The sequence below is a fragment of the Populus trichocarpa genome, chromosome 3 (genome assembly GCF_000002775.5).
Source record: "Populus trichocarpa isolate Nisqually-1 chromosome 3, P.trichocarpa_v4.1, whole genome shotgun sequence".
Classification (NCBI taxonomy): domain Eukaryota; kingdom Viridiplantae; phylum Streptophyta; class Magnoliopsida; order Malpighiales; family Salicaceae; genus Populus; species Populus trichocarpa.
Window position 1 is genome coordinate 17790918 of NC_037287.2, and position 27095 is coordinate 17818012.

Consider the following 27095-nt stretch of genomic DNA (forward strand, 5'->3'; position numbering starts at 1 on the left):
TTATTTTATTATATCTTATAAAATACTAAGATTAAATACTAAATGCTAAAATTCAATAAATCTCCTACTAAATGGTGGAATTGGCAACAAAAGAAACTGAAAGATATAAAAAAAAGTGCAAAAATATCTTAACTTGATTTTTTGATTAGTATTTAGTTTATGGATTTTATTTGGTCGATTTTTATTTATTTATTATATGATAAAAAATAATTTATTATCAATCTAATATTTTGAATAAAAATCTCTTTTTAAATAATAAACTTGAAAAAATAATAATTAAAATAAAATCTCAAAAAATAATATGGCTAAGAAAAAAACTCAACTGCACTATAACGGACCTGACCTAAAACGAGGAAGGAACGTTGGCTCGAGTGATGCCCATGCGTCTAGCTTTTTATATTTTATTTTATTTTTATCTTATCCTTTTTTTAAAAAAAAAAAAAACATGAAGTTTTAAAACCAAATCACTCAAACTTGCAACCTTGTATGTGTACCTGTGCTTCAACCAAATGAATTATCACATCAGTTTGTTCCAAGACTTTTAAGATAATATATTAACCATTTTTTTTTGTTAGTTTAGAAAAAATATGGCGCCCCAAGTCTTAAACTCGCAATCTCAAGTTATTTTCACATGTTAATCACTGAATTATGACTTTTTTTTTAATTGTCAGTATAATATAATTTTATGTTTGCAATTTTGTAACAAAAAAAAAAGTGTAAGAAGAGAGAAGCGGCAAGGAAAATATGTTGACGCCTGGTTGGGTCGAGGGGCCAAGTTTCCTGGGGACCACGAGTTAACACGCCATGGTCTACCCTCTGCAACCGAGTTTCATTGGATAATCACTCGTTTCCCGCCAATGAAGCCCTCCTTGGCGCGCTAACACAGAGAGACAAAAAGAAATAGAAAATGATGTTAAAAAAAAAGAAAATTCAGATCAGTTACTACTTCTATTTTCCATTACGAACATAAAGTGGATTTCTAGTGAGAGAGAGAAAGAATGGAGATAGTCAAGCCTCAATGGAAGAAACCTCCTCCATCTGCAAACGACGTAGTTTCCACCCTCCCTCTCTACCGCTCCGCCCCCCCTCTCGAAGTCAGATTGGAAGATTTCGAGCTCTACGCCATCGATCGCCTCCGCGGTAACTTTTCCTTCTTTTCGTTACCTTAATTATTAACTAACCAATTAATTGCAATTTCTAGGGTTTAATTTACTCATAGAAATCAATAAAATTGTCTCTTGATTTTCCAGTTTTAAAAGGTGTATCTGACGGACTTTCTCGCGGAAAAAGACCGGAAGAAATGGAGAAATTAGTAAATGATTTGTGGAAAGCAAATATGAGGCATCCACTGCCATCTGAAGTTACTAACAAAGATATCATATCTCACTTCGTTTTACGTCTCGTCTATTGTAGAACGTAAGTAAGATTGCTTCATTATATAGTTATTTTATACCCAACTTTACGTATTCTCTTCAAAATTTGTGACTATTGTTGGTGTGTGTGTCTGCCTGTCAGAGAGGAGCTGAGGAAATGGTTCCTTTCCAATGAGATTGCACTTTTTAGATACAGATTTCGGCTTCTATCACCCGAAGCTCAGGTGAGATTCATCCATTCATTAGGTCATTAATTTCTTAGTTTAGTTTGTTCCTAGTGTCGGATGCTGATTGGTTTGTGGTTTTGAATTTGCAGAGGTTGCTTATGGCCGAGTTTGATCTTCCATACAAGCCTGTTACCACTGCAGAATTTGAGGTTATTTTAATTAAATATAATGCCAAGGCATTTTAGTTTTTTTTTAATCACTCTTTGTAATTGCTTGCAAACTTTTTTTAAAAATACACCAATGTTTGGTTTTAGGGTTATTTTGACCTATTTTACTTGACAGGGTGTAAAGGAAAAACTGCATCTAGTTGCCCGATCAACTGGTCAGCTTAAACCCACTGGTAAGAGCAGATTGGTTGCTTGTTTCATTGTAATCCCCTCCTTTTTTTAATTATCTCTGCAGTAAGCAGTCGCTGACCATTTTAAATGACCGCAAGTAACTGGATAAAATGTGTTTTGTTTCAATTGTGGTTCTGTTAGTGCACCCCTGAATCATTGGCTGGTTGGTGAATGGACTATTTCATATATATTAAGTTCTTTGATATTAGTCTTCTTCTCAATGGTCGAGAGTGAAACAGATCACATAATGATAACATTTCATTGCACAACCAAAATGCTAAAACAATTCATGCATGAGACCAATTTCCATTTAATTCATTTTCTTAATTAATTCAGTGCTCAACTTCATTTTTCTATAATAGCCTTATTACCCCACACGTTCATTCACTACCACCTCTATGCAAACTAGACTAAGATCCATTCATAGCCAACAATACACCAATTTCTGATTTGAGGCATAATTTCAAAGGAATATGCTGCTCACACCCAGTTGAATAATGAAAGGCTTTTAGATGTTCACATAGCTTGCAGTTTCCTGAATGAGTAGATGTTGCTACTCTTTTGCCCAAATTCAGCAATCTTGAAAGTACACTGGTGAGATAACAAAGAGTGATTTCTGTTATAATCATCTCCTTGCTGTCAAATACCTATTAATAAGGCAGGCTGTCTATATAATTGGTTTACTTCATTTTATTCTGTTTTGGAATTTTAATAAAAATTAACCAATATTTTTGGTGGAGAAAATTATGTTTCATCTTACCTTTTGTTTTACATGTTTAGGGCTTAAGACCATAGCCCATCTCTGACAATTTGTTTTCATTTCACATTTACAATTCTAATCCACATCTTTTTTTTTACTTTATTTCCTTTTTGCAGCATCTGATGCCATATTCTACAAGGTTTGTTTGTTTACCTCTGCTTGATTACTTTACTTAATCAACACAAGAACTATAGTCTTAGCTATTTTGAACTGAAGGTACCATTTGAAGAAGTTCCTGAACTTGTGGCTGGTCGTAGAGTCTTCATCTGCAAAGGCTATGCTTATGTTGCTATGAATCAGGTAGAGCGAATTCTTGTTTCAATCATGGCATTACACCTTGATAATGGATATCAACAATCTGTTAATGTATCTCTTCTTTCATTTTCTAGGTTGTTTCCCTTGTTGTTACCCAGTTCCGCGGTCTTCTATCAAAAGCACTTGTTCTAACAAACAGGTGGTTATTTCTCAATGGTTGATGTTCAAAAGCTCCCTTCTATTTTTTGTTTGAATATCTGCACTGATCTTAGTTATGCAAATAAAAGAACTAAGATTTTGATGTATTGAAAGAAAGGTTTAATTTCCATATTGTGTCCAAGGTCATGTTGATGACTGCAACATGTCTTTCCATTGCTGCACAATACATGCTATGCACTTGCTTTTATAGAACGGGGTTTGCTTTCTTTAACATTGAAGTCTTATGTTGAATGTTTTTTGTTTGCAGAAAATGGACATCTACCATCAGAGAACAAGAGAAGGATCGCCTAACTCCTGTGGGTATTGAATCATGAACGTCTTAAGTTTAGATCGCTATTTTTATTTTATTTTTAAAATGCAGCGCTTCACATGTAATTTTGGTGCCTTTTAGATCGTGGAAACCCTATGCACAAGCTATCTGGGTCCTGACTATTCTCAGGTTCTTTGTTACCTCTTATAAGCTCATTTCTGCTGCCTTTAGATCACATGGTCAAGCTAACCATGAAGAGTTTGGTTCACATCATTTGCAGCCCAAAGAATTTGCTGAAGTATCAATTAAAGACATTGACCAAGTAGCTAAGAGTTCATTTCCCCTGTGCATGCGTCACCTGTTTGAAAAAGTGAGAAATTCTGATCATTCAAACAAGTTTTTTTACCAATCCTCTTTCAAGTGGGGATCTTTAATCTTTTTTTTCTCTTTTCCAGCTCAGCTTTTTCTTCCTGCATAAAGTTGTTAGTTTTCAACCAAGTCTTCACAATTTCCTCTCCTTTTCATTTACTTTTCCATGAATGTTTGTGCAGCTCAGAGAAGATCATCATTTAAAGCATGGAGGGAGGATGCAATTGGGTCTCTTTCTCAAGGTTTTATTGTACTTTACACCTGTCTTGTTAAACTTGTGCATATTAGCTGATTTAGGATCATTACTCATTTTTCCAGCTTGTCCTACATTCTATCCCCTCGTTTTGGTTCTGCCCTCATCATGTACCTGCAGAATTTGTAGTAGACAATCTCCCTTGTGGCTTTGTCTTGTTTCTTTTATTTATCTGAGAAAGAGCTGTATAGCAGTCGATAATGTTTTCCTTAGCCTTTTTCGCCACACTAGAAAATTGGTAACGTGTTTCCTTTATCTGCATGTTAGGGTGTTGGATTGAAATTAGATGACGCTCTTGCATTCTGGAAAGCAGAGTTCTCCCAAAAGGTTAGTAGCTCAGTATAATCTGCACTAATATGTGCAAAATTGTGGTGTTAATTTAACTACCAATTTCTTATAGATGTTGCCGTTTGTATATTTCGCTTTGTATGTTAGGAAGGTGCATTTTATAATAAATTAGCAAAAGGAGGGCAGATGTCTAGTAATCTCTCTCCATAATTAGCATTTTAGATCAACATACAATTTCAAGGTGCCATATTTTTCATATGATATCTTGGTGCATGGAAATCAAATGCTAATCAATAATGTTCCTCATCTTTATATCTTTTGTCCCCCTTTTGTAGGTTGGAGCTGAGAGGTTTGACAAAGAATATGCATACAGCATTCGCCACAATTATGGAAGAGAAGGGAAGAGAACAGTAAGATGTCTAGCCCATCACCATCATTTAGTATGTAGATGTTGTATGCGTCGTCATTGTCATGCTAGACTGGTTAGATTGAGATTATGCATCATATTGCAATTAAGAAGAATTATGAAATGAATATGATTTGGAAATTTAGTAGCTTCAGAATTCAATTTCCTGATTGATATAATTCTTGGTGAATTGGTCTTTTGTCTCTTTTAGTTCTTCTGGAACTTGGTCCTCATTCCTCTGCTTGCATATATGTTCATTTGTTAGTGTATCATGACTGCCTAAAAAAATGTAGTTTTTTTGTTTTTGCAGGATTATACTCCTTATTCCTGTCAAAAAATAATCTCATCAACTCCTGGTGTCGGAGATCATCATGGTTGTCCCTATCGACATTTCAGGTCACTTCTCTTACTAATGTGATGTTTATGATGACATGAAACTGGGCAAAAGCAAAATAATTGCTGCACTCGACAAGGGTTTAGTTTCTTTAAAATCCTAGTTACCTCAACGAACCTAATAACTATTTTGCTTGATTTTGTTATTAATATTTAGAGTATTTCATAAACCAGGAATTCTGACGTTGAATACTCAATGCCTGAAACTTAGTAGTTGATGCTTATAAAAAATTTATGCATTTTCGTTTTGCTGCCTGATTTGTCATTATGTAATGATGTTCATTTGACCTGACATGATATTTTGACTTTGATTTTGGTATGCTTAAGTTGTGTTAGTGGTTATGACAGTGAGGAAAACTTGAGGGCTGCACTCAGCAGAATGGGTGTAAATAGTGGTGAAATGGAGAATGTAATGGATAAAGTGCGAAACAGACATTATCAGGTTATCAGATTGTCAGATTCTGATTTCCCTCCAGGTTCTTGTATTATCTATTTTTAACTTGGATTTACATGTATAAAATTGTCTGCAGTTGGCTTGCACGTTGACATTTGAATCCATTCATGGTTCGTCATATGATGCTGGGATTAATCATCCTAACCAATACTTCAGTGACAGCCAAAAGTTTTTCAAATCTAAGGTACATGCTGATATGATTTATGAACTTTTATCCCATTTAAGTCTCAGAATGTGAATTTTGATACATTTAGAGTTTTGGTGAGGATACGATGTTGAAATTCCACCCCAAAGGAACTGGGATCCAGCCATTAATGGGTCCGAGCAAATATGTTGTCATTAATATGATGATGCATTGCCCTGGTTGAATTATGGAAAACTGATTTGAATGGTCAGAAACAAACAACAGTAAGAGATTATGTAGTAGTTATTCTAACTACTTGTGTACAAGTACTTGGAATATTTTTTTTTATCCTGCTTAACCCCACTCGGGTTGGAATCGCTGATTCAATGGAATTTAGTATTTGTTCCATTTGATTTTTAGTATATCGTAGTGGTCTATGGCACTATCAAACCTAATGTTATGTTTACTATATTCTGTTCTTGCGGTGTCACTTGAGGCATGCGTTTCTCAGTTCCTCAAATATTCAAGTCTGGAGGTCCTAGTTCACTAAATTAAAGAAATCCAGATGCCTTCTTCTATAGCTTTTTCGCTATATGAGAGAAGGTGGAAGCTAACTTTAACGTTTATCTTGCAGAACAATCCCTCTGGACAAGGAGAACCTTTGGACGACCGGTCACCTATATAGGTTTGTCATTTTCTGGACCTAGGTAGCCTCTTCATCAGAACAGTTCATTACTTGTACTGTAGCTGTGGTGGTCGTGCCACAAATGCTAATTTATTGATCGAATAGTCATTTTAAACTAAATTTTAATTCTATTATCCAGATTTCATTCAAGCAAACCTAGCCTGATATTCCTCTCTGCTTGGAAAAAGATTCAAACTTTTTCCACTAGTTGATGTAGCTAAAAGATGTTATGTTTGTCCTATTGTTGCATGGAATGCCCCTCTATCTCCAATTACTCAACAGTTGTGTTCTGGTATGTCAAGGCCTACGCAAAGGCAGAGACAGGGTGGATTTCAATTGAACTAATTTGACGGTGTCACCTTCATTCTCAAGAACTGACCAATTGGAACACAGAAGTGGTCGGCCCACCATTTTCGCTCCATAAATTGGTTGGGTGGTTTAGCTGGAGGATGTCCCACCTGGAACTTGGAAGGGCCATGGTTTCTTGTCGAGTGAAAAATTGTGAAAGATGATGTATTATGTGTGAAGGGGTTTCCTTAACAAACAGAAGTTTAGACGAAAAAATTGAAGAAGAAGAAATTGAGGGATAGAGTTAAGGGTTTACACTGCTAAAATGTCCAGTCTTATTGCTTAATGAACATTTGCAATGCTTTTATACATTTTATTCCAGCTGCTAAGCACCTCTAACTGTTTCTAACTACTACCTAACTAAAATCATTAACTAACTCTACTACATGTTCAGGACTAGTAACTGTAACTAACTTTAACTATAATCACTGCTACTAATTTGCAAGCTTCTGCTATTACTAATACTACTCCACCCTTAGTTCAGTAGTTTGAGCTAGGGGTGAGCAAAACCGGTTCGGTTCGGTTTTTAACTAAAAAACTAATCAAAATCAAAATTTAAAAAACTTAAAAATTCAAACCGAAACCGGTTCGAACCGACCGGTTTTGGTTTGGTTCGGTTCGGTTTTTTTAACAAAAAAACCAGAAAACCTGTATTATGATTTTTTGGGTTTTTTTTGGGTCTTTTTGGGCTTTCTAATGGGTTTTCTGATGGGCTTTCTAATAGGCTTGTAATTAATGTAAATATTATCTAATTTTGTTACAAAATTCTATAATATATTTAATATTTTTTGTCACTAAATATTTATTTATATTAAATTATTAGTGTTAATATTGTGTTTAATATGTTGCAAGTCTTTCTAATATTTGTGTTTTGGAGTTTGGATTCCTCATGCATCAAAGTTTAAATAACACACACATCAAATTAAAATTTAAATTACAAAGCATTGCCTTCAAAAGGGCTTAAAAAAAACAACAAATAACATTACTATAAAAAATAAAACACTTCATGCAAAAAATATAAATCTTCATTGTGCACATCATCCCAATCAAAAAGCACATCAAGATGACAAGAACATTGCACTTTGATTCCGTAATATCATTGACATCAAAACCTGAAAATCAAGATCTAAAATTATAACATGATAAAATAAATTAGAATATGTAAAAATAAAAAAGTAGTTTTTTACCATCAAAGTAACTTTTGAACTAATTATCATCCGTTACTAAATGTAACTTTCCACCAAATTCTACAAAATAAAAAAGTAGACATGTTAGATGATTACAAAAAATTTAATTAATAAATTACAAAATAATAGGTGCAAGTTTATTAAAAAATTTTACTTGACTCAAGGTTTTCGTAAGTTTCAAGATCATTTATCAAGCTTCTAATATCAGTTGAAATTGATCCATGATGCAACCAATTTTATAATTTATAATAGACTTAAATGTACTAAAATTCAAAGAAATTATCAAACTAATAAAAACTTAAATGTCAGGCAAACAAAAAAAAAATAAAATGGAAAGTAATATCAGCCAAAACATCTGCCAAGCTTAAGTTCACTGCCAACCAATCCTAAGTTCACTGCCATCTGCCAACCATCAAATTGTCCTTGAAATTCTGATTAACAGTCTATTTCAAGATGCAATAAGAACAAATTTACATCCTATATTATAAAAGCAACAGATTCTTAGTCATAGAAACCAGTTTTGAAGACAATCCTAACAATATCTGTGCATAATGAAACATGCTGCCAAACATAACCAATTTCACAACATCTATATCTTTTCCTTCCAACTAACATCAAAATGAAAGAGGAAATCACACAATGCTTTTCCAGAACTTGAACTGTAAACAACAGCATGAAGAAAATAACATCTACCTTAAAAAATAACAAAGATGGCAACCAGAAAAATCCAATAGCAATTTCAATACTGTGAAGAGACATATGATGAGAAATCAACAAACAATCAGGAAACAGCAACAAAAGAAAAACATTATGCAACTCCCAGATACTAAAACACCCTAATTTTGAAGAAGAAAAAAATAATAAATACACATAAAACAGAGTAACACACTGCAGCAACAAACAACCTAAAATGATTGACAAAGAACAGGGAAACAAAATACAAAAACAAACTAAAAGAACCAAGAAACTAAATAAAAAGGAAAAAAAATAAAAACAGAGATTGACAGAAAAAAGAAATCATACCTGTGCGAGTTAGGACACGATTTAATTTCGGGTGTGAAAGGCAACTTGAGGCAGCAACAGAACAGACTTTATGGTCTCAAACCAGCCCACAGGTTGATCATGTTTTCCCTTCAAACACATAGTTTGTTTTTTTCGTCACACAACAAGAAAAAATGACAAGGTAGCACAATTTGAAAAAATAATAGGAAAAATGGCATAGTTATAAAAATCAACAAAAAATACACAGAATGCTCAAACATTGATTTTTTTGGAACGATATACCAAAAAATACATAGAATCACAAAGCATATGTAAAAAAAAAAAAAACAGAGATTGACAGAAAAAATATCATACCTGGTGTGAGTTGGGACGCGATTCAAGTTTGGATGTGAAAGAGGGAGGGACTGGTTTGCTAGATTTGGACTTTGGAGTGGTGTGTGTGTGTGTCGTGCGACTCGTGGCCGTGTGGGAGAGGGATGTGGCTGACTGGCTAGGTTGTTTGTTTTGAAGATGAAGATGGTATGGGAGAGCCAGAGAGGGATATGGATGAAGAATCGAAGATGGATTTACTTGATTTTGTTACAGAGTGAGTGAGAGTGTGGATTGTGAGGTGCGGCTGTGAGGATTGAGGGAGCGGCTGCAAGGAGTCGCTGGAGAGGAGAGAATCTAGGGTTAATTAGGTTTTAGAAATGAGAAAGTGTTTTTTTTTTTCGTATTTATAGTACCCCTTAAACCGAACCGGTTCAGTTCGGTTGGGGTTTTGCCGGTTTCTGGTTTCGTAAACCGAAACCGAACTGAACCGAAAATTTTAACAAAAAAAATAATCGGTTTACTCGGTTTTTTTTTTCGGTTCGGTTTTTTTGGTTGTTTTTTTTCTCGGTTTACTCGGTTTCTCGGTTTTTTTGCTCACCCCTAGTTTGAGCTTTTGTAACAATACCCCTTCTTTAAGAGGGTCCTGTTCTCAAGAATCTGTGTAAAAATCTAGAAATTAATCCTGATAACCTTGAGAATTTTATCATGAATTGTACATAATGAAGATCCTATGTCATGAAGCCGATGTTATTCATTTTCTTGGAGCTCTCTTTGGCACAAAGAAAATAACACCCTAGCTAACACCATTAAAAGAGAATTGCTTAACAACCAAATAATACTCCCAAGCATTGGCCAAGCTTTTATAGAAAGAAGAATACTCTTTTTTTATGATGTCCTTAGGCTTGCACATCTAGATAGGCTTATATGATGCTAAGGAATTGTCACCCATGAAAATCCTTCTTAATCCTTTTCATATTGGATTCAGTCTCTTTTTTCTCATTCATTTCCTCAACATCACCCTCCTTTTTCTTCCTTGATCTATAATCTATATAATTCTCAGCTTTATGCACTTTCACATCAAAACTCTTCATCTTTTCATCAAATCAATTCATAATAAACAACATTCTTTTCATTCAAAAAATCAAATTTACTTTATTTTTTAAAAAACCCATTTCTTGTTTCTCTCTAAAACTAATCTCATATTTAGTTAAAGAGAAGCACTTTACCTCATTGAATGTATTTTGATCTATCGTAGCAAGTTTTTGATGTGATGTGAATTAAACATAAACATTCATTTCCTTCGTAGTTGGCTGAGTATTTATTTAGTATTGGAGAGCATTGATAATTAAAGGGATATTTTTCATTTGGAGAAGAACCTAATTTTCAGCGTGAAACATAACAAGCTTCATTGGACAAATGAAGCAAGTCATTTTCATAAATTCATGCCCCACGTTGCGAACATGGATAGCTTTCAAAAGTGTAGTCATTTTTTAGCAACCCTCCTTGAAAGAAGTTGAACTTGGATTGTCCCGATGATTGACTTTTGATTATACTACTTTTGTTTACTGAATCACTACATTGATTTCTTGAAGTTCTAGATAATTTTTTTAACATTTATTCTTCAAATCTCTTGTTGTGTTCCTCCAAAGACTTCACCATATTGTTTTCCATCATGCTTGTTCTTTGATCAATGTAAATTCTTAAAGACTGGTCAAGGATTATTGGCTCTGATACCACTTGTTAATGATCTTACTTAACAAACAAAAGTTTTAAAGAAAAATCAAGGGAGAAGTAAAAGAAATTGAGAGAGATAAAGCTAACAATTTATACTACTAAAAATTGGCATGAGTCTGGCTTACTACTATACCCATTGACCATGAGCTTGGTAGAGTACTAAGCATAAAGAGCTTGTTGATATTATTATAGGCTTTATATTGGGCTATAAGACTCTGTTTACATATTTTTATGACTTTAAACATAAAATATCAATGTTAAGAATATTCATATCTATTCTCCCATTAATATTAATGCTAGGGATATCCTATCTCACATTAATATTGTGTAAGAATATTTATCCCTCGTTAATTTTATCAAGAGAAAATGACTCTTCAGCCCCTCAACTCCAGCAAAACGACAAGGTTTAGGGGCTATAAATACCTTCTAAACTACCCAGACAAAGGGTTCACAATCTCTATTCTCAACAAAAATATCTTCTTAATTGCAAAGCATTTGTCTCATTAAAACTAAGATCAAACACTATTGTTCTTAAGAATAAATGCTCATTCTCTTATTTATTGTAATAATTTGCTTAAAGGTTACATACTTTATCATATGAAGGTCTTCAAATCCCAACAAAAGGGATTATTTTGCAGGTTATAGGCTTTTTACAACAAGTTATAAGTCTCACAAACCATGAAGAATAGACTATCTTGTTAGAACCTGTGATTAACCTATAATCCAACCGTTAAAAAGTTTGTAACATCATAAAAAAATGCATGTGCAAAGTTGCTACTATAAATTTTATCTTTATGCGTTTAAATTAAAGCTTTCTTTAGTCTACCATTACTGATTCTTTGTCTTCCATTTTGGTTTCTTCATTGGAAGTTTCCATAACAAGTATATGATGGAAAGTCCCACAAATTAGCCTCTATGTTTGTGGGATTTAGATAATTTATTTTTAATTCTACTTGTTCTAGATGATAATATATTGTTATCTTAATATATTTTAAAAAAAAATTAAATTTTTTTAGTTAAATTATATTTTTACTGGTTATCTAGGTTGTCCTTAGACTTGTCAAATTAATCAGGTCATATCAGATCGACTTTCACATGTTTTAATTTTTTTCCTACTAGTACAATACTACTCCAAAACAGCCTCCAAAACTAAAATATATCATTTCAATTAAAAAAAAAACAGAATGCCAACCATAACATATTTGTAGCATTCCTTCTAAACTTCCATCTTACACCTCACTGGGTCCACCTCGTGCATCATTTTTTTTTACAATTGGTACCGTTGAAAAGATATCGATAAAATGAATCTAACAAAACCAAGAAAGGTCACCAACGATGGTTGGAATGAGTCACACGAGCAGCCCAAAGACAAGTGAGTTTCGATATGCTTTCGAGATTTTTTTTTTCTTCTTCTCTCTTCTTCTCCTCTTTCTTTATTAAATCTTATTTGTTATCATCAGTTTCGTATAATTCCAAGTTTTTTTTATTTTTCTTTTATACCTCTCTCCTGTCTCCTCTCTCCTTATTAAATCTTATGTCTCAAATTTTACAACCTGAAATTGTCGGAATTACAATTGCTAACTCGCAATCATCTATGACTTTTTAAAATATATTGATTTTTTAAATATTTTTTGCCCTAAAAGAACTCATCTTTTATAAGCAAAGAAATAAATTGCCATAACGTCATGTGTTTCCTTATTTCAGCATCGGGCGTTGCCTTGGCCGGTGAAAGTCGTACTTTTAACAGAACATGATTCTATGTTATGGTTCGGCTCCGTGGTTGGGAAACGTTTAAGACGGAAGAAATGAAAAGCAGATAGAATATATCAGTGGAAGGGAATATTCCTCAACAGAGTTGCCATAGCACTGCTACTTTGCACTGTTATGTAAAAGTATCTTTTAAATAGTTTTTTTTTTGGAATCTTCTTTGAAATAGTTGATGGCTGTAGTGAAAACATATGAACTTTTCCGGGCTTTTTTTTTATGTATTTTCTGAAAGGTTATTTTTTAAAATATTTTTTATTTAAAAATACATTAATTTTTTTTAATTTATTTTTAATATCAGCACAATAAAACAATTTAAAAACATAAAAAAAATTTAAAACTTAAAATATAATTAAACCGCAATATTAAACACCATTATATCTCTTATACTCATGTTGAGCAGTGCAGTGAACCGTAGAAAATATAAAGTGATTCGTGACCTTCTAGGAGGGTCATTAGTCTTAGACTTAGTCATTTTAAATCATGTTGTGAGATTTTGGGTCATTTCTATGCTCACACATTTTAATTTGTGGTTACATGCGATCCCTTAATCCGTTTTGTATATCTGAAGAACAAGGTTTATTGGAAGGGACCATGTGTGGGAATTAACTCAAAGTGCGAGGGTTGTTAAGCCCAAAATTAAAAGTATAGGGGCTAAAATGAATAAATATAATTAAGCCCCTTGTAGGATGAGGGTGGGCGTGGTTCTCCGCCTCTCATATTCTTATTATAGACTTCATAATAGAAAATGTAGTAGCAAGTTGTACCTTGTAGGCTGAGGGTGGGCGTGGTTCTCCGGCAAATAAGGCTTTGCTATGCCGGAGCAAGGCAAAGTTTCCAATTTTTCTCCATCACATTATTTTATTTATTTTGCAGCATCACTGAGATGGGATCTCAATATTCTATCACAAATATGCAATAATTTAAGATGAGAGTTCGAACTCAAAAGGTAGAATAAAGCAAAGGGCCCAGCTTTTTATCGATTTTGTATTTTAAAAATATTTTAAAAATATTTTTGAATAAATTTTAATTTTTTTAATTTTAAATTAATTTATTTTAATATTTTGATATTATTTTAATGTGTTGATATTAAAAATTATTTTAATATATTTTTAAATAAAAATATTTAAAAATAACCCCCTGAAAACAGCCTTAAAATAAAAAATGAGTAACTGGTCATGAAACTTCTGGGACTGCTGCGGGCCCCAGTGGAAAGATGAGATTAGATGTTTCGTCTTCATTTTTTACATTATCACATTAATTAAGATAATATAAAAAATTTAATTAAATTAAAAAATAAAAATAAAAAAAAAAAAAAAAACAGGCTTACGCTGCACTCCCAAAGAAATATAAAAGTCGAGCTTTGATTAGAGACCAAGTTACTAAGTGAACTTTAAATTTTTGAATAAAATGAATAATGCTTTAATGTGCCCCACCACCCTACCCTACCCTACCCTACCCTACCCCTCTTTTTTGTCCTTGGGTGTTCATGCTCCGTGTTGAGAAAAGGATTCCTAGTGGTAGGATACCTAATGTTCGTATCTTTTGGTAATTTCCCCTGTCCCCAACCACAAATACTTGACTTTTTGTGTTTCGTAAATGTCAACAATTACTTGAACTCCACTTAACAAAAAAAAAACCTAATCACTTAATTACCTCTTAACTACTCTTAAATTCTAAAAAAATAATTTATTCTTAAGGTTATAGAATCTTAACAATACTAGAATTCCTGGGGACTCTAAATTTAAATAGATCTAAATCCTAACTGACGTTGAATTTTAATAGCAAACTTGTTTAGTTTTTAAAAAATATCTTAAACTACAACATCCAACGCAATCTAAAGTAAACACTAGAGGAAACGTTTCGAATGAAGATCCAAATGGTAAGAGTAGAGTACTGCACCCTTGTACAAGTCTAGGACTGTAAGAAGTTAAGCAGAGGAGAGAAATTGTGAGGAAAATACGTGTCCAGATCTGGGTTGATCCGAAACTTGTAAAGGAAGGAAATCAAGATCCAACGGATAAGAGAAGGCTACTACAAACAGCTGCGTGGGACTGGGAGGGTTCTCACGAGTATCAAAAGGGTGTTCGGCTCGGCAGCTCAAGACTCGGAGCCAAGGCCCCAGGAAGGAACATCATGGAATGTGAAACACAAGAAACTCACACCTCTCTCTCTCTCTAAGTTGAAAGCAGCAACACTCTGTCCCTTTCCCTACCACTCATTTTTTTTGGATTTTGTTTTTTTCCAGAACACTATTTTATTATATATTTCTTTACTCTTATCACAAGGCCACAAGCCTAAAAAGGAAGGAAGAGAGACTTGGAAAGGGCGAGTCTTTTACTCCTCATAGCAGTCTCCTTTCCATTTCTCACCTCTCCTTTTCTTAACACTGCACTTCCAAAGTTGAATACATTATCCACTTTCCATGTTACTTTCAATAATTCCTATAATCACACCCCTCTCCCCCAAGTCACTCTCATCCGTTCTCTTGTCCTCCTGCTTCTATGCCTTAGCAGATAGTATAAGCTAAACTCTTTCTTTCTCTTTTAATTAACACTATTGATGCTACTTTTGCTAGAGATTTGTTGGCTGTGATCAAGTCAACAGGAACAGAAGTCGTCTTTCCTGTTCTTCTCTACCGTTGCTAATCTCTTTGTTTCCTTATTTCCACGCTGCTTTAGATTCTGAAGTTTGGCTTCTTTATACTTCAACCAGCAGTTCTTTCCTTTCCCGCCTCATTTTAAAGATTTCTGCATCCTGGGGGTTACCAAGGCTGGATTTCCCCTCTTCTATGCTTGATGGCCTGGTTTTTCTTCAGGTACCAACCTCTAAATTTCAACTCTTTTTTCTCTTGAGCCGATCATTTTATGCCTTAATTTTTTATTCAGTAATAGTATAATTTGCATAGCTTAAGAGTGTGTGTCTCTCTCTATCTCTCTCTGTTGCTTGCGATGATGATAATTTTTTGTGAAAGAAGGTACACCCTACAATAGTAACTTGTAAACAGTAAAAGTTCCAGTGACACATGTGGAATAAAGGGGTGGTGGCAGCTTTTGCCAAGAAAAGAAATTGTCTGTTTAAATTAGAGAAAGTTTTTGGCATGCTCCTCTCCCGCAATAATTGTCCCAGTTAGATGCAATCATTCTGGCCTGTAATCAGCTTGTTTAACGGGCTAACCCATTCAAACAAGGTATTTCTGTTCATTAACGAACTTAAGTTTACTTCTGTTGTTTGAAAGCAAAAATGATGTGGGAAATTGTTTTTTCATGAAAACAAATATGTTCAAGGCCTTTTGTGGCTGGGATGAGAGGGCTGACTCCCATGATGTGACAGGTATCCAGTCTTTGAATAGCATCGAAGTGTGCACTTTATTATTAAAGTGCAACGATTGTCGTGGCCCATTTTACTCATTTTCCTACCTTCAGATACTATTGCTCTATCCTATTAACTGCATTTATATGTGGATATTTTGTCATGTAACTTGGATAAAGAGGTGTAAGCTATCGCTTTATCTACAAGCAAAACACCAACTAATTCTTTGTCCGGGTATATTAAGTTCAAAGACAAAATGCTTGACAGTTCTTGCTTTCTTTGATCTTTATTCTGGTAATTATTTGCTGTTCTTGCAGACTGTGCAATGATTGACTTGGTGGATCACTTGGAGAAGCATTTAATGGTAGTGTGGGAAAGAGAGAAATAGATTTGCAAAACAAGAATGCTCTGTGTTTAAGACTCCTTGGGAATTAGCTGAATTGGAATAACAAAGCAGTCCTCAGTTCACTCAAATTACTGTACCTAGCAGTTTAAGAGTACCTCGGGCAACAGGGTATTGTTCAGTAGACTTGAAGCTTGGGCAATTCTGGTGATTTCAGGGACAAGTGTAAGGATCCTAGGGACTCTTTAATGGAATCAGCTTCTTCTGGATCTTTGAAGAGAGCCAGGACACTTAAAAATGCAACCCGAGTCCCCTCATGCTTGGTTGATGGATGCACTTCAGACCTTACCAAATGTAGGGATTACCACAGGCGGCATAAAGTATGTGAGCTCCACTCCAAGTCTCGTCAGGTTTTTATTAAAGGTCAGGAACAACGGTTTTGCCAGCAGTGCAGCAGGTAAGGACTGACATACTTGTGAATGTAGAGAGTTGTTTGAATTCTAGCTACTTCACCTTTTTGCTTTTTGCTAATTAGAATTGATTTTTAATTGAACAAAATGGAGTGCAGCATCCTTTTTGTCGAAGTTGCTGTATGCTCACAGCTGTGGAATTGTTTAAATTCTCTGTGCATGTTCTCCTTGCACTTTGTTTTTGATTTGTTTCCAGCTCTTGGTTGTTGAGTCTGACTCTCTTGTTAAATCCATAAACTTACATGACTATATATTAGCTTTGGAACAACACTATCATGGGGTTTAACGCACATTCTTATCTTCAACAAGTGAGACTCTATTGATTGTCCATCATTCTTTGCATTACACAAGGTTCATTTATAAATTCAGAATATCGGCTCCCTATTTTCCTTCTAATAAAGTTTTGGCTTACAAAATGTTTGGGTGCTATAAGATCAAACAACCAGTTTGCTTTGCTATGATTGTCTAAGCCGATCCAATGAATGCCACTCTGCTGTTATGAAGAGGTCTAAATGGAACGTAAGTTGTGGAAGAAAACAGATTGGTCGAGAAAGGTGTAGTTGATCCAAGCTAATTGATTGGGAAAATGTTTGCGATACGATATAGTAAAAATGAGGGAAAAGATCTAAGATTTTCCCTATTTTGGATGACTTTGCAAAATGCTGTCGATAGTGTATGGCAGCTTAATAACCCATACAGTTCTAGGCTTCTAGCTGTATTTTTCATACCCGCTTCCTTTCCCCCCGAGGTTGGGGATAGCGCCTATGGCCTTTTAGGCATGTAGCAGATCAATCACGCATTCTGGAAAGAAAATTTTTTGGCCACAATTCTCTTTAGCTGGTGCGAAATACTAAATGCCCCTTCAAATAGGTTCCATTCGTTGGGTGAGTTTGATGAGGGAAAGCGAAGCTGCAGAAAACGTCTTGACGGACATAATCGGCGGCGAAGAAAGTCCCAGCCAGAATCACTTTCAGTAAATTCTGGAAGGATATTTTCCAACCAAGGTTCGAATTCTAACTTCAATAAAATTGTGTTTTGGAGAGTTGTCTCTTTCCCACCATTCAGTTTGTCTTCTTGCATCAAAGGAGTTCAAAAGGACACCACAACTTTGAATATTGTTGAATCATATAAATTTACTTTATTGTAGGTACTAGATATCTACATTTTGGTAGCTCTCAAATATTTTCAACCAGTGTTATGAACGCTGTTTGGACTGGAGCTGCAAAAGCTGAGAGTGATCCAATGCTGAATACTAGTCAATCCTCGATGAACTTCGGTGGCAGAAAAAATCTTTTTCCTGGCTCCTTGTCTTCCAACTATAAAGAAGGAAAGCAGTTCTCTTTCTTACAGGGCACCAGTTCCACAATTCCTGGAGATTCTGTCCATCTAGATGCCAATTCAACGTTAGGAAACAGTGGCAACAGCCAGAAAATGTTCTCTGATGGGCTAAACCGAGTCATAGACTCCAACCGTGCTCTCTCTCTTCTGTCATCTCCACCATCTGAGACTCGGGAGATTGGTTTGAGCGACATGATGCAGCCAGACCTGAACTCTCCTGCTCAGTCCTTGATCCCAAGCTTGAACTATAATGCCCTTGGAATGGAAAGTGAACCAGCAGGATCTGTTTTGGTATCTGATGGCAGCAGCGGCAATGCCAACCTCAATGGTCAGCATATGTTTCAGATCGAACCTGATGGGTCATCTGCAAATGGATCTCACCAGACACTTTCCTTCTCGTGGGAGTAGTACATGCCATTTCTAGTTCTAATCTCCCCCTCTTGATCTAAATCTGATCAATGAAAGAGTTTATTGCCCTTTAATTCTGAAACTTTTAAGATGTTCCATTTTGTTTGCATCACCACTCCAAACTCTGGTGATTTTTAAGATTCTACAATATTGTAATATGTACGCATGAAATGTTCTCTTCATAGGAATTAAATCTATGTACCTCCCAAAAAACAAAAAAGCATGACAATGGAGCTATCCTAGTGTCATTCTTGAAGAGCTCATTACAGGATGAAATTGTTGCCATGCTTTTATCAGGTGCTGGGTGTGTATCTCATGTATAGAATGTGATACCCAAGGAAAGATTCCGAAGTTATAGAGACCTCCAGATGCTTAATAAAAAAGAAAAAACGAAGGATAAAAAGGATGGGATAGAAATGCTGTGACTCTTTATTTTGCCAAAGGATGCTTTGTAATTCAACTTTGCCTCATGAATCATCCCCAACTGTCCAGGGAAACTTTAATTCATTAGGCATTAATTATAATCCTATCAACATCTCAAATGGCAAAAAACAATTTGTTGTGTTTTTCTTTTAGCTCTTCCCTTTAATATACTCTTTCATAAAAAAATAAATAAAAAATATTTTTTTAAATTTATTAAAAGATTGAAGACAGATAAAAAAATTGAAGGAAAATGAGATTTGAAAGAAATTTAATTTCACTTTTTTTTTTAAGTTTCAAAAGGTTTTTTTTTTTAAAGAATAAAACATTTTTTTCAAGGTTAATTTTTTATTTGACTGAAAAATATTCTCAAAAACTAACTTTTTTTAAGGTTATCAAATATTGAAAAGTAAAAAAAGTGGTTTTTTAGAAAAGTGTTTTTTTTTTTAAGAAACGGGGATTTAATGTTTAATTTGACTACCAAAAGTTGTTTTACTGTGTTATTAAAGTTCAGAGTTTTAGAAAATTCAAAATTTACAAAGAACTTAAGAAGTTAATTTTCTTTTAGCAAAATTAACATGAATATGGGAGTTTTCATACAGGAGAAACTTATTCCTAATGTCTGAAAATTGGTATGAGAATATTGTTGAAATTAAAAGAAAAAAGAAATCCAGAGGTTCCAGATTGTTATAAATGATATTGGAGCCGACCCTCCTGGCCCGACATTTCGTACAGAACAAGAACCTTAACAGGGAGTTGTCAATTGGGTCAACCTTTGAAGCTATTACCTTACTTCTACGGGCCAATTAACAGTACAGCATTCATCCAATCCATTTCCGTTTTAATTCCTTCGTCCACTCACAGGAAGAACAAAAGCAAATCTCTTTGATTAAATTAATGTTTGTAATTGTGAAAAGGTTATTTTTTAAAGTATTTTTTTATTTTTTAAAAATTATTTTTAACATAAACGAAAATAACCAGCAGCACGATGGAAAGAAAAGACCAGTCCCTCTGACAGAGATGTTGAATATCGAAAAATGATACTGAAGGAGGGATGGGTCCTTAGAACACCAGAGGAAATAGTGCGAGCTGCCTCGAGGGAATCCGACTCCTTCACAACTTGCTGATAACCAAAGTCTCAAGCAAGTATAAGCCCTTCCCTTGTATGATAGCTTCTAACTCAGCCACCATGATAGATGTGCCCAATATAACCTGGAAATCCCAAACAGGCAACAGCCATCTGCCAACTTCAGCCACGATAAAATAAGTGTAATTTTTTATTTGACAATTAGATCAGACTCGGTTTTGTAGGATATTCTACCGTACCAATTCTAAAATTAATTTATAGTAAAAATACACACATTATATCAAATTGTACATCAATTACTATGATTTATTTTAGCATGGGGGACCTTGGCGACTTCTTTTTCTTGAACAAGCAACGGCAATGATTTCCTCGCTTGTGAAATCCTTCAACGAAAGAACCTTAAAAAACAGCATGGAAAACAGGTAGATATGATGCGATGGTTCTTGAATCATCAAGAAGAAAAGGCTTGCAGTTGCAGAGACAAGGGCGGTCTCCTTTCGGTTAAGCGAGTAACCGTGGATCCACAAAAGGTTTGCCATGTATCTGAGTCCTTGGGTTGGCACTTTGCAAGTCAAAAGACATCAGAGAGAAATTCGTTTTTCATGCCCAAACACAAATCTGATAGTATCGTAGATTCACGTTCATATATCTTTTGGACCGTCCAAGGATGGTTTATGCTCCATCGTAGCGTGTAATAATGTCCATAACTTTTGGAGCTTTTTATAATTTGGAGGTCAGTAATGGGGTCAAAAGTGTTTTTTAAAAGGTCCTACTTGCCCCCAATCACATGAGAATGTCTTATTTACTCTATTTTCTTTCATAAGTTCTATATCTTTTAGCTATATAAACAAATACATTCACAGTCTCTGGGAACATGCCGTCGAAACCAGGTTTTTAAAAAATTTAAAAATTATTTTTATTTATTTTTTCAGATTATTTTGAAGTGCTGATATCAAAAATAATTTTTTAAAAATAAAAAAATATTATTTTAATATATTTCAAAATAATTTTTTTTTTAACCGATACTATATTTTTAAATATCTTTTTTTTTTATCATGGATAATAAATTAAAAAAAAGATGAAGAAAGGGAACCGTATCTTCTTAATAGTTATGTGCCTTGGTAGGGAAGTATCAACACTATGTTATCCATCATCCATATCTCAGGAAAACAGTTCAAATTAAAGCATCTCAAATTTATCCATTCAAAATCTTGGATCGTAAGGGGCGGTGGGCGAACAGTATGTTTCATGTTTATCGAAACCACTCTTTTCCAATTCACACCGAGGCCCTTGGATTACATTAATTTGCTCCAATTATCGGTATTTCGGTCATTTAATACCCAATCAAGGGGCACCAAATCATCATAAGAAGGAACAATTATCCTATCTACATATATTGGAGATATTGGAGGGGTACATTTGAAGTTTTAAATGGCTAGATTCGGACGCCCCTTGCTCCATCTGTATATATAGCTCAAATGCGTCTTCGGAATGGACATAGGCAAAAGAATTATAATCTTAAGTGCTACCATATCCAGCCACACAATTCCTCCTAGCTTTCACTAGCTTAAGAAAAGACAAAAAAAATGGAAGCAAAACACCGGGGATCAATTCGTGGGTTTGTGAGAGGTAAGCTGGTCAAGTCTTTGTTTCGAGTCACCAAGCCTTCGAAGCCAGTGCAATCTGGTAGCAAGGTCAGTCCTAGCACGTGTACCCTAAATGGTACTCACGTAGATTTTCCGACTCGCCAGAGTTATTACGCAAATCCTCCATCCTTCCAAAAGGTTTCCACGACCAAGTTGAGAAGTTTTCCAGACTCTGGTGGTGACGAAAATGTAGACATGAAAGCTGCAACCTACATTTCGTATGTTCGAGAGCGATTCGAGCTTGAAAGAGCTGATTTCGAGGCATTGTAAGGTGTAAGCATGAATTACTCCCTGTGATCACTCACTCAGAGTTAGAGATTGATCAACTTGTTTTGTTTTTTTTTTTTTTCACAAAAAGATAAAAGATACTTATATGGAAATAAATTAATAATTAAATTATGTATCTTACATCCTTCCTTGTATCTATATATGAATCTTATTATGGATAATTTTATATATCTGTAAATTTGCAGTCCTCGATATAGATCGACACTAGAAATATATTTAATTACATAAGAAGAAGAAGGTAAGCTAGTCCCTTCTCATGTCAGAGATTAACACAGTCAGTACTTGTATATATTATTTAAACCAACTGTATGTTTTAAATTTTTAAATTTAGATAGTGTAGTGTAGTGATAAGGGGAAAAATGTATTGCTCATATAATTAGATTAAGATTTACTCATAATAAAACAAGAAAGTACAAAATCATGATCAGTTATGTTATCTTTAACATGAAATCCTATTACTAAGTTGAAAATAATTAATAGAATAAGCTTGGAAAAAATCAATTGTTTGAAGTTTAACATCATTTTTGGAATGGATTCGGATATTTGAGTACCACACGTACGATAGCCATAGCGATTAGATTGGTTAATTCATCTAGAAGCATCTGATATATTAAAATACACTTCCTGCATTCAACCAGGGACGGAACATTTTAACTGGAGTGCCATCATAAAAACTCTAGGGTTGGAGAGGGTAAATGCATAACTGTTGTGAAAGTTTTAAAAATTTGTAAAATTCCCACCATGCTCAGAATTATAACATAATATTATCTTAGTATATTATTTGAATAAGCTAACAACACGGGAAAACTTATCATATCCAGACATAATAAGAATTGACAGACTAAGAACTCTTTGTTTTTTTTTTTTATTATTAACGTGAGTGTTCGGGCCAGCTTGCGTATACATCGACTAATTCCACGGGCCATGAAGTTAACGACCATGTAAGCCTCCAGTGACCCTAAAAAAACTCGAATTCGTGACCATTGGAGAGCAAACTCAAGGCCTGACCAGTTGAGTTACCCCTCAGGATTGATTGAGAGCTCTTTTTTTATTTATTTATTATTAACGTGGGTGTCCAGGCCAACTTGCGTGCACCTCGACTAATCCAACGGGTCCTGAAGTTAATGACTATGTAAGCCTCTAGTGGCTCTGAGAGGACTTGAACTCGTGATCATTGGAGAGCAAATCCAAAGCCTGACTAGTTGAGTACCCCTCAGGGTTACTAAGAGCTCTTTATTATTATTATTATTAACGTGAGTGTTCGGGTCAGCTTACGCGTACCTCGACTAATCCTGCGGGCCCTGAAGTTAACGACCATGTAAGCTTCTAGTGGTCATCATATTAGCAACCACATGGCTCGAACCTGACTAAGAGCTATTTTTTTTTTATTAACGTGGGTGTCCGGGCTAGCTTGCGCGTACCTCGACTAATCTCACGGGCCCTGAAGTTAACGACTATGTAAACCTCCAGTGGCCATCATATTAGCAACCACAAGGTTCGAACTTGAGACTACAGGGGGAGCAAACCCCTTGGTCCCAAGCTCTTACCACTAGGCCACCTACTTTTATGGGTGGTGGTGCATAATTGTTCTTAATTGGTGGAGTGATTTGTCTGATCAATTCGTTAACAAACGAGACCTTAATTTTCTAACTAGCTATGTGGGAGGTAACCCTCCGCAGCCAGCTTTTTAGATGGATTATGAAGCTATTGATCCCATGACACAGCTCAACAAAATATATAGTTATATCATTCTATCCTTATATATAGTTATATCATTCTATCCTTCTAAAGTTTGAGAATAGATGGAGTGCGTTGCAAAATTGGGATATAGAACATATTCACATATAAATAAGCCACCCAATTATATGTGCTTAGACCCAGAACCTCTTATCAGAAGATACCACAGAAAATTATTGTTGTTGTTAAACTTGATCGGTAGTGGGTTTGCTGAAGTGGTGCAATTTGATCTCATGAAAGGGAAAAAAGAGATCCAGTTCCGTTGACATAGAGAAACTTCATAGATATATAGGGGGATCTTTGGGGTTGGCGCAATTCTACTTCGCCGGTTGTGACCTGTGATGTAAAGTGTAAACCCACCAAGTAAGCATGGGCCAGAATGTATGTAGATTATATATTCCACTGTGCTCCATTTAAGCTTCTCAAGGGCCAAGCCCAAATGATATGCAAATTCTTCTTCTTCTTCTTCTTTTCTCTGGCAGACGTCTACTGGGTTCTCTGTTATTTTTAGCTTTCTTCCTCGACGATGTTGCTTGGCATACTGTGATTCTCTTCCTCCAATTTTTTAGCATGAATCTTTCATGGCTTATTAAATTTTTTTTACTTAAGGTTATCAGCCCAGATAGGGAATTATGTAATCTCAGGGTACTGATCCATTTTAAAAATAAAATAACATCATTAATTGGCATTATATATATATATATATATATATATGAGTGTCATTTTTTTTATTTCAATAGTATCCACATAAAATCCCACCAAGAATTCTAAGCGTGAAGTCCACAAGAGGATCCATCAATCCAAACACTCATAAATAAGATATCACACTGCTTCCAATGAAGTGTTTTTTTTTTTCAACTTGGATAAAATTATTTCTTTGTATTTGTTTTACAAACTATTCCAACACCAATTTCACTATTTACTAATCATTGATAAAAAAAAAAATCGGGTATTTCTATTTGAGTGGATAATTAACCACAACAGTGTATTAATTTATAAGTCATTTAAATAAATAGAATTGTAATTAGCCATTGATTTTTTTATAGATTGTTTGGAATTCCGTGAATTTAATTCAATTCATATTATTAAATTAATTATTTTATTTTGAATAATTTTTGGAGTATTAATTTGAATTTTAAATAAGATTCAATTCATAAATGTGCAAAAGCAAATAACTTTTGGGGAGTACTCTAATTTACTAACATAATTTCTCTTAAAATTAACATTAAAAATAATATTTTAAAAATATCCACTTTTTTTTTCCTCCTAAAACCCTACAATAAATAAATCTGTCTCCGTAAAAAAAAAAACCCTCCTTATTTCTTCGTGTTTTTTTACAAATTAACTATTCCAACACCAAAATTACTATTTACTAATCATTGATGAAAATTTCGGATTTTTATATTTGAGTAGATAATCAACCACAGTTCACAGGATAAGGATTAATGGTTTACAAGTCTTTTTAAGTAAAATAGAACTGGACGCAGCTGGTTACTTTAAGTACGTAGTTGTTTAGGTCTCGCTGGAAGCTTATCTATCTCATGACAGCAAAAACCAAAAACAACATTGCAGGTTCGTCCTTTGCTTTTGAGTTTAGGAACTGATAAATATTTAAAGAATATCTGTGCTTTTGCTAGCGAGGACAATACTTGTGGAACATCTTTTAGCTTGCAATTTAAATCGATAAAGTTGGCGATTGCTATTTGATTCCACGGGTGGAAGAACACGGCAATAAATGGAACTCTTTATTGTGATTCTTTTACATCTAAAAGATATGCACGTCGCTGTTCTTGCTCTGCTTCTACCATGTGCGCAGTACGGCGTCGGCTAGTGGCCTGAAGATAAATGTAAAGTCGGCAAGCTAATATTATTGGTGTAAAAGGTGAGCCCTAAATTACGGTATCACCATCCTTCAGCATGCATTGATTGAGTAAATTATAATTCAATCCTTGTATTTTTGGGATTTTATAAGTTAGTGTCTCTAACTTTAAACATTACACATTGATCCTTTAACCAAAGTAGACTCTTTTTAAAAGTACAAATCACACTTTTGATTTATATTAGTTGGGAATATAGAACTCCATTAGCGACAAATACAAAATTAAACGGAGTCGTAAACCTCTTAAAATGGACCCAACAAACCTATAAAAACAAAAAAAAAACACTCAAGAAGCATGAGTTTGAACAAGGAGCTTAAGTTAGCTCAAAGAAAACATCTAAAGATCATGGGCTTGGACGAGAAGCCTGAGCCCAGCTCCTAAAGATAAGGGCTTGGGCAAGATCTTGAGCCCATGCACCACGCATGGGCATATGCTCAGCTTGCTAGGCGTGACACACTCAGCTGGCGCTGAGCGCACACCCACCACCTGGCTGGGAGTGTTGCTCAACACACAAGGTGCTGGGTATGCACCCTAGCACTTCATTGGGCTCAGGCATGCCCCCAAGCTCAACACACTCAAGTGCAAGCATGCACTTCGAACTCAACATGTTTGGGTTTAGGGTTACCCGAACCTATTTTTCATCTTTAATGGGCTCGAACACCTTGTTCTAGCCTAGTGCTCCCTTGAGAATTTTTTTGGAATCCCATGTGAGTCATCCCATGTGAGTCCCTCAATATTTCTCACTAATCCTATATGTATTATTTTAATTATAATACAACTCAATATATCACAAGAATAAAGTCTATTTGTAAGGATCTAATTAAAAATAAATACAATTTAATAATTTAAATATAATGAGATATAAATTCCAGCGACCAAATAGAATGAAAACAATGTTCATAGACGTAAAGTGTTTATCACATGCCTTGTAGTCTATTTGTTAAATTCTCTCATGTGCCAGTAAATGAGTTGCCAGCATGAGTAGAATTCCAAGCAATTATCAAGAACTTTTGTAACTATCGTTGCCGCATGTCTTTTATAAGCCATTTCCTAATTTTAAAATATAAATTTTTTTACTTAGCTCAACTAATGAATTTTAGATTTGTTTTTTTAATAATTATGAATTTAAGTACTTTTAAAATCACTAAAGATATATGTAATTATTAACTTTAAAACCTATAAAATTAATCGATATATATAAAAATTAAATCAAACACCCACATTAATTAAAAAAATAAAAAAATTCTAAAGACATCGAAACGGTGCGCACGGTGCTCCAAGACAAAAGACATGGAAGACAACTAGGCAAAGAAAACTTGTTGAGTGTTTCAAGGAATAAGACTTTGGCTAATGTATCAGAGAACCAACCCCTGTAGATCGATTAAAGATGTTTACAAAATAGGCTTACGGTCCACGTGCCATTAT

At 34.5% G+C, this 27095-nt stretch overlaps 2 protein-coding genes across 5 annotated transcripts; both read left to right on the plus strand.

The window, feature by feature from the left end:
• Positions 1–769: 769 nt before the first annotated feature.
• LOC7481211 (probable DNA primase large subunit) lies at positions 770–7074 on the plus strand. 3 transcript variants are annotated; one of them, XM_024596712.2, is made up of 19 exons: positions 770–1140; positions 1251–1416; positions 1516–1597; positions 1690–1749; positions 1883–1940; positions 2815–2837; positions 2915–2998; positions 3088–3152; positions 3420–3468; positions 3564–3611; positions 3703–3792; positions 3974–4033; positions 4312–4371; positions 4668–4742; positions 5049–5134; positions 5480–5573; positions 5662–5769; positions 6344–6416; positions 6534–7074. In XM_024596712.2, the coding sequence occupies exons 1-18, from the start codon at positions 999–1001 to the stop codon at positions 6392–6394; spliced, it is 1401 nt and encodes a 466-aa protein (XP_024452480.1). In that variant the 5' UTR covers positions 770–998; the 3' UTR covers positions 6395–6416; positions 6534–7074. The 3 variants fall into 3 exon arrangements, with proteins under 3 accessions (XP_024452480.1, XP_024452481.1, XP_024452479.1); XM_024596713.2 differs by having other exon boundaries at positions 6344–6394; positions 6677–7074; XM_024596711.2 differs by having other exon boundaries at positions 773–1140; positions 6344–6394.
• A 7951-nt stretch (positions 7075–15025) lies between these two features.
• LOC7481212 (squamosa promoter-binding-like protein 16) lies at positions 15026–18807 on the plus strand. 2 transcript variants are annotated; one of them, XM_052451709.1, is made up of 4 exons: positions 15026–15559; positions 16371–16853; positions 17737–17870; positions 18014–18807. In XM_052451709.1, exons 2-4 carry the CDS (start codon positions 16645–16647, stop codon positions 18610–18612), a joined length of 942 nt encoding a protein of 313 aa, XP_052307669.1. In that variant the 5' UTR covers positions 15026–15559; positions 16371–16644; the 3' UTR covers positions 18613–18807. The 2 variants fall into 2 exon arrangements, with proteins under 2 accessions (XP_052307669.1, XP_052307670.1); XM_052451710.1 differs by lacking the exon at positions 15026–15559 and adding an exon at positions 15650–16074.
• Positions 18808–27095: the final 8288 nt, after the last annotated feature.

Excerpts from the sequence above, each read along its gene's own strand:
- LOC7481211 (XM_024596712.2), top strand. The coding sequence starts at position 999 with ATGGAGATAGTCAAGCCTCAATGGAAGAAACCTCCTCCATCTGCAAAC. Across the intron at positions 5,135-5,479 it reads TGTCCCTATCGACATTTCAG|TGAGGAAAACTTGAGGGCTG; the intron begins GTCACTTCTCTT and ends TGGTTATGACAG. Across the intron at positions 5,770-6,343 it reads AAAAGTTTTTCAAATCTAAG|AACAATCCCTCTGGACAAGG; the intron begins GTACATGCTGAT and ends TTTATCTTGCAG.
- LOC7481212 (XM_052451709.1), top strand. The coding sequence starts at position 16,645 with ATGGAATCAGCTTCTTCTGGATCTTTGAAGAGAGCCAGGACACTTAAA. Across the intron at positions 16,854-17,736 it reads TTTTGCCAGCAGTGCAGCAG|GTTCCATTCGTTGGGTGAGT; the intron begins GTAAGGACTGAC and ends CCCTTCAAATAG. Across the intron at positions 17,871-18,013 it reads AAGGATATTTTCCAACCAAG|GTACTAGATATCTACATTTT; the intron begins GTTCGAATTCTA and ends ACTTTATTGTAG.